This window comes from Melozone crissalis, unplaced genomic scaffold (assembly GCF_028551555.1).
Source record: "Melozone crissalis strain CALT ecotype California unplaced genomic scaffold, PUWL_Pcris_2 ptg000027l_1, whole genome shotgun sequence".
In the NCBI taxonomy this organism is placed as follows: domain Eukaryota; kingdom Metazoa; phylum Chordata; class Aves; order Passeriformes; family Passerellidae; genus Melozone; species Melozone crissalis.
This window is the reverse complement of record NW_026535805.1, coordinates 47,854,575-47,871,022: the sequence shown is the minus strand read 5'-3', so window position 1 is coordinate 47,871,022 and position 16,448 is coordinate 47,854,575. Positions and strand designations below refer to the sequence as shown.

At 39.3% G+C, this 16,448-nt stretch overlaps 1 protein-coding gene across 1 annotated transcript in view; it reads right to left on the bottom strand.

Annotated features, from left to right (window-relative positions):
- The window catches only part of ROS1 (ROS proto-oncogene 1, receptor tyrosine kinase), a 67,982-nt gene that overhangs the window by 18,261 nt on the left and 33,273 nt on the right, over nt 1–16,448 (bottom strand). The window contains exons 28-39 of the mRNA XM_054279839.1: nt 14,790–15,007; nt 14,264–14,405; nt 10,046–10,278; nt 9,058–9,234; nt 7,878–8,052; nt 7,275–7,392; nt 5,038–5,225; nt 4,318–4,410; nt 3,830–3,965; nt 3,254–3,416; nt 2,921–2,985; nt 89–218 (exon numbers count right to left, since the gene is read on the bottom strand). Of these exons, the coding sequence (XP_054135814.1) occupies nt 89–218; nt 2,921–2,985; nt 3,254–3,416; nt 3,830–3,965; nt 4,318–4,410; nt 5,038–5,225; nt 7,275–7,392; nt 7,878–8,052; nt 9,058–9,234; nt 10,046–10,278; nt 14,264–14,405; nt 14,790–15,007 (1,838 nt within the window). The remainder of the gene's footprint in view (nt 1–88; nt 219–2,920; nt 2,986–3,253; nt 3,417–3,829; nt 3,966–4,317; nt 4,411–5,037; nt 5,226–7,274; nt 7,393–7,877; nt 8,053–9,057; nt 9,235–10,045; nt 10,279–14,263; nt 14,406–14,789; nt 15,008–16,448) is intronic.

The window sequence follows — 16,448 nt, the reverse complement described above, 5'->3', positions numbered from 1 at the left end:
CGTCAGCATGGACTTTAGGAAAGGGAAAAACTGAACAGAGAAACTGTGGGCAGTTACAGGTTAAAAATATGATTCTTATAGTTTTCACCTTTTTCTTTCTGGCTCCTCGTAAATAGCTAAGTAGATCCCCTCCTTCCATCAGCTCCAGGATAAGATACTGAGGTTCATTTAACAGACACACACCAAGTAACTTCAGAATGTGGGGATGATCAAATTTGCTAAACAGAAGGAAACAAATGTAAGATGACATATGAGAAATTCAGCTGGTTGATAGCTAACAGTGTTTATATTTGCAAGCAATGAATGAGAGGTTTGGCCTTTACAGTCCTGCTCATATGAACATGATTCAGTAGCTCGGTGCCTGGATTTGCTCAGTCATGGGCAGAGTTCAGTAGCATCCTTCCAAAACACAGGCTTACACTGTCTTTGACAGGCACTCTAATGCATGCACACATATTAAAAAGCACACTTCATCGTATTTCCAGGAAGCAAAGAAAAGTAGCCAAATGGCAATTTCTTCTAGGAATAAGATGATTCATCACCTCTACATGAAAGGTATCTACATTCTTTTCATAAAGTATTTTTACTACTATATTCACAGTACAACTGCTGATTCAGAGAAATACACAAAAGTAAAAGCACAAGGTGCAATATATTATTTTCACAGTTCAGCAGGGGACAGTTTTCCACAGTACATTTGCAAGAGGAAGAAAATACATATGAGTAATACTTCTAAGTATACTAGCAATTGTTTGTGTGTGTGTCTAAAACAGGGATTACCACAGAGCAATCAGTACTCTCAGTACTGCAAGTATTCTTCAAAGAATGAAGAATATTCATTGCCTCTGTCAGTGCCTGTGTTTTTTGAATCACTTCACTTGTGTTAGAACATGCTTTTCTTCTCTCACACTGCGTGAAAGCACTTGCACAAGCAGTCAGAGAAACTTGACTCTATTGGGAGAAGTGATGGGGTCCAAAATGCTGTCAAATGCAGCAGTGTAAACAAACAAGAGAGGGACATTTTCCTTCTAATCTCTTTCAATTCACCTAATCTCAGGTGTGGGCAAAGACTCTTGCAAAAAGTGCGATTTAGAATTTGACAGTTCCCCCTGGCCCCTAGCACATACCTCTCAATCAGACAAACTTTGGCACTCTCAGGAACAAAAAGAAGGGAAGGAACACCTGGCACTTTCCTCTGCACCCAGTGCAGACCTTTCTCCACTGAACTATCGTGCCTTACTTCCCGAGGGATGGGACACACACAAGAATTTCCTACATGTGTTTGCACACAAATGACTCACCAATAGCCAACATAAAATTACTTTTTGAAATAGAAGCAACTCAATTTTCCCTTTGCTGCATACCAATAAAAAGGAACAAATAGTTCTGGCTTAATTGAGCCAACATGCATAACATTAAAAGCCAAATTTTAATGAACATCCAAAAAGGCAAGCATAATAAAAGTTGCACCTACATATCTTGCAACTTGCATCTTATATACCTTATCTGTTTGCAAGCACTTAGATGCACTTCTTTTTCCTTTCTATCCTTGGTTTAATTTATGAGACCTCACAGATAAACGTCAAATGAAATCATTAAACCCTCCATGATGGAATAAAATAATTATTTTTATATTTAAAAATTAAATATGCAAATAACCTAAAATAAACATTATTATTATTATTATTATTATTATTATTATTATTATTATTATTAGTTTTGTCATTGCTGCTGCTGGTGGTTTTTAATGACTATGGGGATTATATAATACTTAAACTTTTCTATTCTCTTCATTTCTGATTCATTGTATTGGTATATATATATATATGGGCTCATGTTAATGTTTACATTTAAATGCAAAAAATTTTCAATTGTATACTCCTCCAGGATTCCTGGATTTAGATTATTGTCTGCAACAGGAATTGAGAGAACCTCAAAAACTTTAACTATGGGTTAATATAATTTCTGTACTACACAAGAAAAAACACCTTATCTGTGTTTATGACTGCTAGGTAGACTGAAAATGGATTATGAGGAGTTTACACACAACTCTTACTCTTTACCATTAATTTTCACTTTAATGACATACTCAAATTTTGGTTTTAACAAGCCTTTCACCTCATTCAGTTACAGTGTGTCATAAAAGGCAAAAAACGCAAGATATATTTTTAAGCATGTAACCACAAAAAAAATTGAAATGCTGTGAAAATCAGTTTCCAGTTTAATAACACCACGTTTTCTGCACAGAAATTAATCCTTTTTTTTTTAAATTGCCTTTATTTTTGCATGAATGAAATAAAAGTCAAAGAAATGCAAAAGTCCATCTGTAAACTAAACTACACTCTCAATCTTATAGTAACAGTTGAAAACTTCAGTTGAACTCCTTGTTTCTGGGGACAATCTAGAAAACAAGATTTCCAGCTGAAACACAAAGCTTGCTATGTGAAATTTTTGCAGTGGTGACAGATGCATAATTTAACACTACCTCAACAGAAGGGGTATGTGGCAGCCCCTAGTGGCACATTTTTAAAAAATATTTTCCACTGAAAATTACAACTTCTAGGCATCAGTTTATTCTGATTTGTTTCCTTCAGTAGAATGGGATAAGTTGAATTCTGACCATTGCCTTTGGCAACTAACTTGGTTTAGGGGAGCAAAGATACTGAAATACACCAGTACAATCCCAAATAAATCCATGATATGAGCATATTGAACTTGCAGTCTATGGCTTAAATTTTACTTGTCAGATTTACAGCTTTAGTTACATGATATTCATCAGTAGTGATTTACTAATTTGGCAGAAACACAAAAATGCCAAATAACCTGTTTAGAGGAAAGTGCTGCTTTCATTCCCCTGGAAAGTCACCACCCTCAGATGATACCAGCTTTGAAGAGTGCCCAGGGACAAAGCTGTCCCTACCTCATTAAGTGTGCCTCCTTCAGGAATTCGCTCTTCTCATGGTCTGTCGCACCCTTCTTCAAAGTCTGCTCAACGGAAAGCAGAAGTGCAGAGACATTTCATCATCATCACTGTTACTACATGGTGCTTAAGTAAAACCATCAGACATAGATGTGGCCTTAAATACACATTATTTCCCAGAAATCATTACAAGGCTGAGCTTTAAGAGATTTGCAAGAAACACTGTAAGAAAACACCCAGATCTGCCCAACACCCATTTCTCAGGCAAAATCTCTGAGACAGATCTCTCTGCCCATCCCATTCTGTTGCAAGAGAACAGATTGTTGTGATTACCTTGACTGCTACTTTGGATTCTCCACTTCCATCTGCCAGGATATCTACTGCAGTCCCTTCATATACCTCTCCAAAGGCACCACTTCCTAAAATTTTGTGTAAGTTGAGTTTGTCCCGAGGGAAAGCTGGCAGTGATTCAATCTCTGCTTGAGAAGGAAGAGTGCTACAAAACAGCAATACTAGTCACTTGTTCATGCCTAAGGATGTCAGAAATTCTATCAAAATTTAAACGAAACTGGTACTATTTGCCTCAGCAGGTATATATTTAAGGGGAGCTCAGGTGAGGCCTAGATGCTTTGGAAGTTACTGGAAAACAAACACCAGGTCTTCTCCTTTCCCTGTGCACTTGTGTTTCTTGCCAGAGTGACATGAAGGATGGGCTGGGGGGGATCCAGGTTGGGCTGTGTGCCAGAGGTGCAGCATGGCAGTGCATCCTTTGGAGCAGACCTGCCCTGCAGCAAACATGCAGCTCCTAACTCCACCTTGAGGTTTTAGGGATCAGTGCCCTGTAAACTGGTCCAGGAAAGACCTCTTTGATGTTTTTGTCCTTAAAATACATTTGCTCTGAGGACATACCGTATGGCATAGCAGGCATTGGCTAGTCCCACTGTCTCAGCCATCCCCCTGAGTTGAGCTAGTTCTTTATCTTCCTTGATAAACACTATCTGTCCAGGCAAGGCTGGTTTTGTGGATTTCAATCTTTGTTTCCACACTGGAATAGAAAAGGAGATCATTTAAGTGTTTCACTCTGAAAGTAAGGTCAAGTTTTTATAAGGATACACACAAGTATTAGAGTTCCTTAAGCACTCCTGTGCTCTCCCTGCAGGTAATCAACAGCAAGAAATGCCTGAGGATGGAGTGAACTTCTATCCTGCACTTCATACCAAAAATATAATAAGCCATCTCTAGGGCCCCAAAGAATAAGAATATACAAATTCCTCCCAGCTCCCATCCTAGGGAGGGAGCATTTCCCTAAACCTGGAGGTCAATCATTTCCCACCACCTGAACTGCCTTTCACCGAGGCCTGGCAAACCAAGGGTAAACAAAAACCTCAATCACATACCAAAACCAAATAGCATGACCACAGCCAAACACAGCACAACAACTCCAACCACAGAAGCAATGGCAATGATGGTGCCCATGGACATTATGTTATCTGTTAAAGAGAAAAGGAAACTTGTTCAATTATTGTGTATGAATGCAATGCAATCCTATGCAGCAGAGCACACCTGAGAGAACCCTTCAGCTATGTAAAAGTCTTTCACTGCACAAAGTTCTCTTGTAGGCTCTATCTGGGTGTGTATTTGGTCAGACTAATCCTTCTCCCCCAGACTTGGTTCATTCCTGCCACCTAATGTGTATGCAGAAACAGAAAATGCTGAACTGTTTGACTACTCAAGGTGGGATTTCCAAAAGCACCCACAAAGTGAAAGTCTAACATTCTGGCTGAAGGCAAGAAGTAATTCTGATATTTCTACCCAGTGGGTGAGCTTGTCTTTTTTCCAAGAATCACATCATAAAGCAGAGTGGCAGAGCCACAGAGACAAAGTACTATAAATGAGGAGAAGCACCTTTCAGGCCCACTGTTCTGAGCAAAAGAGTCTGGATGAGCACTAGCAGCAGAGGTCACAATAAAAACAACGCCATTTATTACCTATTAGAGACATTACTTTATCTTTGCAAGATTATTCTTATTAAAATAGCCAGTCTCTGCTCCTAAATTGGTATGACTATTTAGAATAACAAAACAAGGATTAACAGAATACAGAAGTACATGACATACCTTCACTCAAAATTATATTCATGCTAACATCACTGTATTCACCAAGTCCCAGCACATTTGCAGCTGCTGCTCTGAACTGGAAAGTTCCTTCCAAGTTCTTGGCCTTCCATGTGCAAATACTGCCACAGGAGCCATTGTAAACCACCTCCCACGTGGACTTCACATTGCTGCTGTTGCCAGACTGTTTCCTGCAGCATGCACAGCACGACACAGGAATGTCATTAATGCCACAAGGGCAGTTTACTGCTTCACCCCCAGCTCATTCTTTGCTTCAGTTCCATGGTTTTCACAGCATTTCTCTGTCTGCATAAAAGCTCAATCTGATCATAGGATTCTGGCTACAGAGAGGAAAATTCTGGCATGCCGTTTCAGCTGTGCTAGGGACCAAACATCTTTATCTTGGCATTGGAAATTAAATACTAGAACACTTTACGCATGCAAAACTGTTCAATACATGCCTGACAGCCAAGATTCCAAAATGTTCTTATTTAGCTTTCTGGCAAAAAAACCCAAAAAAACAAAAAAACCAAAAAAAACCCCCAAAAAAACCCTAAAAAAAAAAAACCAAAAAAACAAAAAACCAAAACCAAATCTACTGTGCTAGAGCTTTTTTCCATTCCAGACCCAGAGTAATTCAGTGTCTGTTGTGCATCAGGTTTCACAAGCTAAATGGGAAGCAAGTCATTGGCAGTGGAGATACCATTCTTTAGCTAACCACTTTCCCATAGTATCTGCTGACTGCTGGGTGTTTTTCTTCCTTTCCCCATTGGACTGAGATTGATTGCTCACAATAAATTCAGAGCTGATTATTCACCAACCAAAAGAAGACCACATACTTAAAGTTGAAAGGCCATATCTGAAATATCATTTCATGTCACACAACACCATAATACATCATGTGAAATGACCTTCATGAGCGAGTCACTCATTCTCCCAACACAATTTAATGAAGAAAAAAGGCCAAACACTTCTAAACCAGAAAGACATGGGAAAACTCACACCCTTGGTGTGTACATGTTGCCACTAGAGCTATATGAAAAATAGAGGTTGATTAAAAGGGTTAGGCAAACATTTTCTAGAATGCTATGCAAGTAGCCTAACATTTTTCTACCTGGTGTGAAATTCAGTCAAAACCATCAGCCTGTGTCTATTCAAAACTGCAAGAGAAAAGCTGACTACATTAAAAGACCACCTCAGTGAAGCACTATGGTTCCAGAGATAAATAAGAAGCTGGAGTTTGGAGACCACAGCAGCTGATGCACAGCCCTGGCACAGACCAAGGGACTGACCTTTCCTTACCCATCTGCAGCAAATCAGGTACAGAATATCTCCTGGCATATCAAAATTAATGTTTTCTCAGAGCATGCAGGTCAGTGCTCCTGCGTGCTCATGGAACTGTAGGAAGCTTACAGCACCAGGAAAATATGTCTGGGTGAAAACTTATATAGGTAAAGCATTTCCAGCTCAGAGTGCTGTCAGTGCTTAACTTTCATAAGCACAGAGAAAGAAATAATGGCTGAGTTTAGAAAATTGCTGCCCTCCATCAGTAATGACTTCAAACAATCACTGGAATATTTCAGAAGATAGATTCTCCTAGTTTTAAAATAATGCATTACTTAAACTTTGCACTGCTTTAAAGGAATCTCTCCAGAGTCATGGTCAAAAAATTAGAAATTCAAAGTCACTGCCCACAACAATATACTCTAACCTGCCCAATCAGCCCTTCCAATGCCAGTGCAGGAATAAGAGTGAGCTGGCACTCTAGTGTGACATCAGTAGCCCAGGCAATTGGAATTTGATCACAGAGCACTTTAAAAATTATGCAGTCATCTCACATGGGTGGGAATACTTTCTTTCTGGCAATATTCTTTCAGTCCTCTGAACACTAATATATTTATACATATCAGCCAATATATTATATTTATATATATCAGCCAAAAATACATACTACATGTAAGATTTGTGATTTGAAATTCTCTCCAAATCTTCTAGTTCACTGACATAGATCTAATTATATAAATCTATTTCAAGATTACTCTGAAAATGTAGTTCTGTGTTTTCCAGAAATTCTGGAAATTATGGGTTCTTGGTTTATCTAAGAAAGAGATCCCAATGGGAAGAGCCTTTCTGATCATATATATTTCATTCTTCCCATCAGAGGCAACCTGAAAAGCCCAGCACACCCAGTTTTATTCTGGGCTGTTACCTATGGGAAGAGTGCCTCATGCATTGCTTACCTGCCCTCTAAGATGTAGTATATCAGTTTGCTTCCATTGTCATCAGCCTTTTCCCACTGCAGAGAGTTTTTGGAGTCTTCAGCTTTTTTAGGAACTCCTGGCTTACTGGGAACACCAGCTTAAGCCAAACAGGGAAGAAACAGAATCCTTAAAATGTGTTTGTAGCATGACAAAGGGCCAACAGGCACAGAGAGAAATCTGATGCACACATGAGTGTTTAGACATACAAAAGGAAAGAGGGTCTATATTAATAATCCTCAGAGAGAATGAATCCTTGGCCTTCTCTTTGTGATGGATGAATTCTAAAATTTTTACCCACATGTAAATTTGACCCAAATTTTTCACCAATAATAAGTTCACTTGCATTACAGACAGTTCATTTCAGTTCCCCTCACTCTTTCCTCTGCTCCACTTGGAAATGAATCTCATTTCTTTCCCCCTGTTACATCTTAATGTATGGTATTGTGTTATCCATTTTTCAAACAAAGAGAACTATTGGGTCTTAGTGTAAGAAAATTCCCTGCTAAATTTTTGCAAATATTATGTTTAATGTTCACATCCTGTAAAGTCTTAAAATCTTGTTATGCTATGTTAAGTGCTTACCTGTAGTTTTAAAGCTTGTGGAAGACGAAGTGCTTTTCACTCCTGTGACATAAACTACTGTGACTCTTACTAAGTAGTTGGTCCAAGGAAGAGTTCCTGTGAGGTTGCATTTGTAAACAAGATTTTCTGTGCATGTAGTGTTCACAGGAGAAAACCAGTCACTTTTTGTTGGCCACTAGAGAAATAAAATATCATTATGGTCAACTTTCTGCTGAAAGTGTGTCACAGTTCTATTCCTGGGTAGATCAACTACTTTGCCACCTCTTAATATCATAGTGGAAATATGACGCAGGTGCTCTTTCAACCATGGGACTCTGTCCTCTCAGAGACCAAGGACACAAACCCTAATTTTCTTCTTTGTTTTCAGGAGACCTACAAGTCTTGGCAGTAACAAAGAATAACAGATTAAGTGCCTGCTTTACACAGCCAAAAGGAGCCTTCCCCTTTTATTTCTGGATCATCGCGCCCATGAGTTCAGCTTGCCATGATGCAATTGAAAGGAGGTGGTGGGTTAGTGGAATTGTGATGTGACATTTATTTTAGGGCAGGAAAATGTTTGGTGTAGGTCTATTGAATCTAATTCTCTATAGTAAAGAATCTGCATGATCCAGTTTAGGACAAGAATTTTTCTGCATCCAGGGGTTCAGGTGTTGAAGTCTGAAGTTTCCATGCATGCTGCTCTCACTGCAGCCCTTACTCCTTACTTCTTGGACTTGGTCTTCTCTCTGGCATTTTCTCCTAACCTCTGCCACAGGAAAATAAATCCAGATACTAGGTTGTAGCTAATATTTAGTGCTGAAAAACCTTTTCTTCTTTTTCTTGTGCAGGGCAGACATAGGATTTGCAACTGCAAACCCAGTTGGGGCAGGGCAGTGAGGAAACAGGGATAGGACTGCTGAAACAGGAGACTCAGAAGGAATTCTGGTGAGGTCATCCAGGATGTCCTTTGGCACTATGGAGCACTAAATGCTACAGCTGCACTCCTCCTTGTTCCTGGCAAATGCTGACTCCATCCTGCCCCTGCTGAGCAGCTAAGACTGACATCACCATGCCCAAATTATCCACTGAGACTCTTCATGTACATCCTGCCACCCACCCTGTCCTACTTACCAGAGCAGAGTAGGTTAAATTTTCTCTGATCTGAAAAAAAACCCACCCCGAAACTTAGAAGCATTTTTACCTTATGCAGCTCAAACCAGAAGTTGTTTTCACTGACGTGCAGAGGAGCTCTCCATTCTAGCTGGAAACTGGTGTTTCTGGGGACTATGTTGATAGGTGCAGCTGGAGTCTCAAATGTTTTTGCAATGACAGGGGCACTTTCAGAAAACCAGTTCTCATCAGGATGGAAAGCAAGAACCTAGTAAGGCAATGGATGAACTGTACAATACCAGAGCAGCTGGAAAGGCAGCTTTGCTTTAGCAGCACCAAGTGTTTGGCAGACCGACGTTTCAAACAAGACAGTATTCAGGCAATAGAGATTAAGGCGTAGAAAGATTCTGCCCCTCATAGCTGCAAGGTTACATACCTTCAGGCTGAAAGTTCATGTCCAGGAGTACCCTTCCTCAGAGACTCTTCTTAGCTTCTCATCTCAGATTTCTACCAATTCCCTTCTCTTTCTAGATCTTTCTTAAGTGCCACACAATATTACACAGCCGTGCAGATGTCACATCACATATTAGGCAGTGTTTTAGAACCACAGAAATTCAAAGTCAAGAAGTGCCTTAGCACATTGCTTTTCACTAAGCCACAGGCAAATATGACCAGTTAGGTATGCATACTTGCATACACACATACAGGTATTTAGGTATGTGTATGCATATATATTTCCCATTATATTATCCAAATCATTTACAAAAGCCTAAAATCAAATTAGGACTTACAGATCCCCTCCTGCCATCATCTGAATGTTCTCCCAACTGTGTAAATCACTCTATTTGTGATACCCAGTGCACATTCTGCAGACAACATGTTTACTTTTGAAAATGTCACTCTGATCATAGACCTGCTGTCCAGATTTACTATATTTTTTAGCCTTCATCTGGAAAGGGAGAAGCAGCAAATTTTGTTCTTATGAATCCACGTTGCATACTTTTAGTTGTCTGCTTTGCAGAAGAGAAGTCTAAAGATTTGCAGGTTGAACAGACCAGTAAAACTACTTGCAATGATACCTTGAAGGAATTATTTGTTCCAGGTTGGAGTCCACTGACAGACCAGGCAAGCATCTCATTTGAAAATTCACTTTTTCGCAATGGTGTCGCTGGGACAGGAGGCAACAAATTAACAGAGATTTGATAGCGGATGGATTCAAGAGGTCCATTTGGCTTCAGAGGTTCACTCCAGGATATGTTGATGGTGGTGTCAGACAAAACTAATATTTTAATAGTGCTAACTGCCTCTGGTACTGAAACAGAAAGAAAAATTAATCTCCCTTTTAGAGTAGTCAAGAAATGTCACCAAGGAAAGAAAAGAAGGATGTACATATATTAATATGATTCATTCACAGGACTGAAACTCTACACATGTAAAACTCATGTTCTGGTATAGTCAGTCAGCTGAAGACAAGTTCAAAATATTTTGAGGGACTTTTAGTATTTTCTTGGCTATCCCAATACACAAGCAGATAAAAAACCTGAACATCAGGAAAACATACACACACACACACATATATATAATATATATATGTATGTACATATATGTACACCTCTACATCTATAGTCATATCACTGAATTCCTACTCTCTTTTAACTTCCTAATCAGGGTCTCAGATGTGAGTTTAATACGGTGTTTACTTGAATATGCACACACTCACACACACAAAGAAAAACAAAAACTGCACTACTCCAATTGGAAAGTCTTTTCTTGAATGGAAACTTCTGAGGGACTAATATCCATTATTTCACATAATTTAAAAATTTTTCTCAGAAACAGAGTCTGGCTGAGCTGTGTAAGGGAGAAATTGGGTTGCTGGTCAGATGTCCATACCAGCTGGTTACTCACTAATTGTTCTGGAAAAATCAACCCTTGCTTTGAAGCTTTAAGATCACAGACTTTGTAATGGTATATGGCATGTCCCTACCCTGTATAAAAAATTCTTTATTTCCTATTGAGCTGTCCAGAGAGGTAAAAAGTTAACAAGTCGTTACACTATTTATGTTCCAAACATATCAAAATGATGAGTCCATATGTTTTAATTCATATCCTAGTAGCAAGACTAGAAATTATTTAATGAAATATACAGATACTAAACTAGGAAAGGACAAATTACTCATTTGTCTAGCTAAAACATATGTGGAGTAAGAGTGACACTCTGTGGCAAGAGCAATGCATTGTCTTCCTCTTTTTTTCATTCCCTCTACCTTGCTATTTGATGGAAAGCACAAATTATTCCAAGCTTCTTTCACTTCATTAGAGAATTGAGAAAAAGGCATTGAGGGAATTCACACAGCTTCAGAGGTGTTAAATAGTGCACACACTTCAAGAGGCTCTAGCAGCATCTGATTACAATTTAAACTGGCAGTTACATTCATGAAATTGAGAACATAAGTGTCAGGACACATATACCTTCTATTTACAGCTGGCTGGAAGTTTTTCAACAAATCTGAAAAGCTCTGAATGCTGATACAAATATCTATTCAAAATACTCAGGGTTTGTAAGCTGGGGTGGGGTGAGGGTTTTTTGTTGGTTTGCTTTGCTTTTTGTCTAAGACTTGATTTTCATCCAGATTTTTCATTTTGTCCCAACTACAGAAACCTGTTCTGAGTTTCAGATTTCATTTTAACATGAGACTAAAAAATTCCATTTGAGTGGAGCAATCCAGTCTCCCATTTTATAATCTACCGTTATGTTTCATCACTGAAAGGATGTACATTGCTGCAGCATACCACAGTCTCCCATACAAAAAATAATTGTGTCAATTCTTTCCACATCCAAATAATATATAATGTTATTAAATCTATGTATCACACAAATTTTATATTACAGGTGTGGAATCCCATGCAAAGAATTGAAATCTAGTGATAGAAGGCTAGAATTGTTTGGTGTTTGGGGGTGTTTATTTGTTTTACTCCATAGGAAGATTGAATCATCAAGGTTGGAAGAGACCTTTCAGATCATTAAGCCCAACTGTCAACTAGAACTACCACTGTAACCACTAAACCACATCACCCAACACCAGGTGCCTCCTAAACACCTCCAGGGATGGTGACTCCACCACCACTCCCTGGGAAACATATTCCAGTGCCTGACCACCTGAAAAGCGTAAGCATTTTTTCTGATATCTAATCTGAATCTCCCATCTCAGATAAAGGCCATTGCTTCCAATCCTCTCACGGCAGGCATGGTAGAAGAGACCAGCTCACAATATTCAGAGATCCACATAGGGTGGGAGCAGATTTGCTTGATGGTGCAGATGCTAAGGGATCTGATGTTAAGAGAAAAATACCCAGCACAGTTGAACTAGAGAACTCTGGAAGTGTAGCATATCTGGATTCCTTGAGAAGGGTGATAATAAGCCTGCACCTCTTGTTTCACTTCCATTTGAAAGATGAAAAGAAGCTCACCTTAAACAGAGGGTTTTTAAGGGGTAAAATATGATGGCTCCCAGGATAAAAAACAGGGAATGATCTGTGCATAAGAGAAGCCAGGGTGGCTCACAGGTGATGCTCTCCTCTGGACAATGGTGGCAAAAAGAGAGGCTGATTATTCTATGAATGAACCCTTAAAGAAACCTTTAAAGAGTGCATCCCTAAGGAAAAAAAAAAGGAAATCAGGACTCCTGGCATGTACTTGTTGCCAGGTGTTCTGGATAAAATGTTTTCTTGGGCACAGTTGATTGCTGGGGAAAGAGACATTGAGGAAAGTAAGAAAAACGTAGTGGTGGCTGTCCATACTTTAATTCCAGTTATTCTATCAACATCTGAAGCAGCCAAAATGCACAGAGAGGTAAAAAGAGGTAAAGGAAAACCTTAGGAGTCCTGCTGTGGCTCCCTAACTGCATGTCACAGTAATATTCACATGCACTGCTGCACAGCACAGCTCTGTGCCAGCCACGGCCAGCCCTGATGCAGCCAGGCTAAGGGAGCCAGTGCCCAAGGGCTCTGTGCCTCTCAGTTTCACTCCCTTACCCTCTCTAAAAAAAAAGAACTGCTCCAACTCTGCAGAACAAGACTTAGACAAGAAAACTAATGAAGATGGGGGCCACAGCATTCCCACATCCCAGTGAGTTCCACACGAAGTATCCCTAGGTACCACCTCCACAGTCTTTCAGCAAAACACAGATATACTGTAGACTTGGCTATAATTCTGACTTGCTGACTAAGGAATTAAGAGAGGTGCCTGATGGCTCTGCAAATGAAGAGTTTATGTGGATCCAGCTGACACTGGCTGCTGACACCAGGCACAACAGAGCAAAACTGACACAACAGAAGAGCAAGCACTATGTGCACCATGGGGGACAGCTACCCCTCATAATGGTTTTCTTTCCATGTTTTCAGCAAGGGACTTCAGCAAAAGCACAGAGAAAGTTATCTGCAGAGGAGCACAAAGACAGGTCTTCATAAAGACAAATGTGCATGTAGAGAATTGCACATGCAAAACAAGAAAAAGTGCTGAGCAAGGTAGCTCTATTGGGCTGGGCTACAACACATGCAAAAGCATAACATGAACTTTTGGATGATCCTTCTCCTTCTGGAAAATGTCAAGAGCTTCAAGAAAACTGGCACAGCAGCTGCCCCTCAGCGGCAAACAGGTAGGGTGAAGCAGGGAATGAGTAGAATCATCTTCCTGCCCTAACTGAGGTATTTGCAAACACAGGAGACATCCAGCTCAGACTGTAGTATTCCCAAAGAACAAGGACTGAAAGAGCACTTCAAAATTCTTCAAATCAACTGAAAATGAGCTGTTTTCATTCAGGCCAAAAGTAAAAATGAAGTGTTGCCTTTCCAGCCTGGTTCACAACAAAACAAATCTGCATTAGCCTTAGAAACAGCAATCATGAGAGTGACATCAGGACAGGGGAAAAAATCTTAATGCTGAATGAATACATAACACAGATATTTAAACATACATAATCACACCTACATTCGAACACAACTTACTTAAAGATGTGGTTCAAGACAGAAATTGCAACTGTTTAGCCACTTTTAACCATAAGTTATCTTTCCTCAGGAAGCAAATAGGCCAAAGCATTGAAGAATAGATACAAATTTATTAAATGAATCTTACAAATTTATCAAGTCTGTTTGCCAAAACCTTGTGAAGATCTATCCAGGTTAGATTTTAATCAGACTTGTTGTCCACTTTCTGATTTACAGCCCAAACCTGCATACATCTTCCTCTAACTGAGATGAGAACTCAGCTCAAATTCAGAATAAAATATGAAACAAACCTCCATATAGAGTTGTGCCAACTGTGCCTTCTCCCACAGGCAGCACTTCCTCTTCTGAATAGTAGTTTTTCACTGCAACTTGTATGGCATAGCTCGAAAATGGCTGTAGGTTCTCTAAGACAGCAATAGGACTCTGACATTCCTGTAAGTCCAAATCAGATAACAAACATGCATTCTTAGAAAAGAGAGTCATATGTCAACCCAATCATCTGTCAATGAAATGTGTGCTTAAAAAGTAATACAGTAGTGTTTTTGGATTGTAAAACACTTTAGTGTTTAAAAAAAGAATGTTTGAATCACAGTTTCCTACAGAAAAGAAAGTACATACCAAAAAACAAGACAAAAAGTAGGGGGGCTCTTGCACAAAGGAAAAACCATAGAGAAAGGACAATTACTGTTGGGATGTAGAAATGGTAAAACTCGCTGACAGAAAGCTACAGAATGGTTCATGAAGTCACTAGAAGTGAACATCACATTCCCTGTTTATAGATGGTATCACATGCATTTCTGTGTGGAGTAGCCATACCAATGTTTTTTGCTGTGGAGCAGACAAACATTGCCTTGAGTTCCTGCAGATGTTTGTAATTTGTCTGGAAAATACCAGGTATGTCGGTGTAGGCTGGGATATGCCGGGGCAGAGCTGCTGTGGTGCGACAGATGGCAAGCTTAATGTAAAACTGGTGTTGGTCGTAGCAAGGATAGTGGGTTTCTCAGTGTCTGGCAAGAGAATCAGGCATCTTTTATCTAGGAAAGACATTAAAAGATTAAAAATTAAAATTACGGCTGGACCAATGCAAACTTGCATGGGATTCTGCCACCATTCATACGAGAAAGCACAACTACAAAGTATTTTTTCTGTTCTCACAAAGACAAACAGAAGAAAATTCTGCCTGAAACAACTTTGATTCCTTTCATGGACACAAAAATAGTGATCCTCAGAGAAACTCTTATTTATCTTTGACAAGATACAATTTTAATAAAGAATTTAGGTCCTTCTTGAAGTAGAAGATGTAGTTTGTACAATTTCCTACATCTTTGTAGAAGATGTAGCAAATTGTAGTTGCTGTGTTGTCAGGGCAGTACATATTGATGAGCACAAACTTGCCTGTAATGGAAAAGACAGATAGGCTGCATAGACATTGCCTTCTCCAGCAATTAATTGTAATCTGCTTTTGCTTCCAAACAGTTTTCCATGTGTAATGTAACAACGGATAATGAGAGACAAATGTGGGAGGTGGAAAAGGAGTCTGGAGGGAGAAAACAGTAGAAAACTACACTGACAGTTACTGAAAAGTAACAAAAGAAAATTGGTGTACTTTCTAAAACAAAATAGAAATATATTAAATGGACTTCCTGCTAAGAAGGAAGAAATTTAGGCATGTGCACAGGGAAGAAGGTACAAGGACCAATTCTTGCCCTTTGGCCCCAACAACTGACCTCATAGTTAAGATCTTTTCTCCCAAAGTGAGCAACCCTGCCACTGCTACCAAATGTATACTCCAAATCATGCATACTCCTCCAAATGTATTTGCAGCTGTCAATGTAAATTAGAAAATCTCTGTGGGGATCTCTGGATAGGAATAATCCATTTGGACTGAAATTTGGTTCTTCTCTTTCTGCCCTAGCCAAGCCTGGGGCTCTTGCAGGAAACCCTGTCCCTGGGGATAGGGATTGGCACATTCTGTACCAGGGCCAAACCAGGCTCCTACATCAAAGCCAAGCCCACACAGATCTCATGAGAACAAACATGCCCAGAGCATTGGCAAGAATAGCCTGGGCATTGGTCAGAGCAGCCACAGGCAGGCATGACTGTACCAGCTACTCAAAAGAATGTGAAAATTTTTTATTCCAAATAAGTTCATCTTGATAAAATATTCATTTGTATATTTGCCAGGTTTTTTATGTAAAATTAGAGTTCAATCGTTATTTTGAATATATTCGTCATGCTAGTAGCTGTTATAAACCTCTGCATTTACAAAGATTATCCCTATAGGTATCATGAATCCTAATTTTCTGTTAAAACTAATGTTTTATTTATTTCATTCTACAATGGTTCGTTTAAAATATCTGGAGTTCTAAGTGATGGCTGGGTCTGCTATAGTGTAACTTGTAGTTGTCTCTTGGGTACTTCATTATAAATCACTTTAATAAGCAGAGTTCTTATCTCTTTATCTTTGAAAGGACA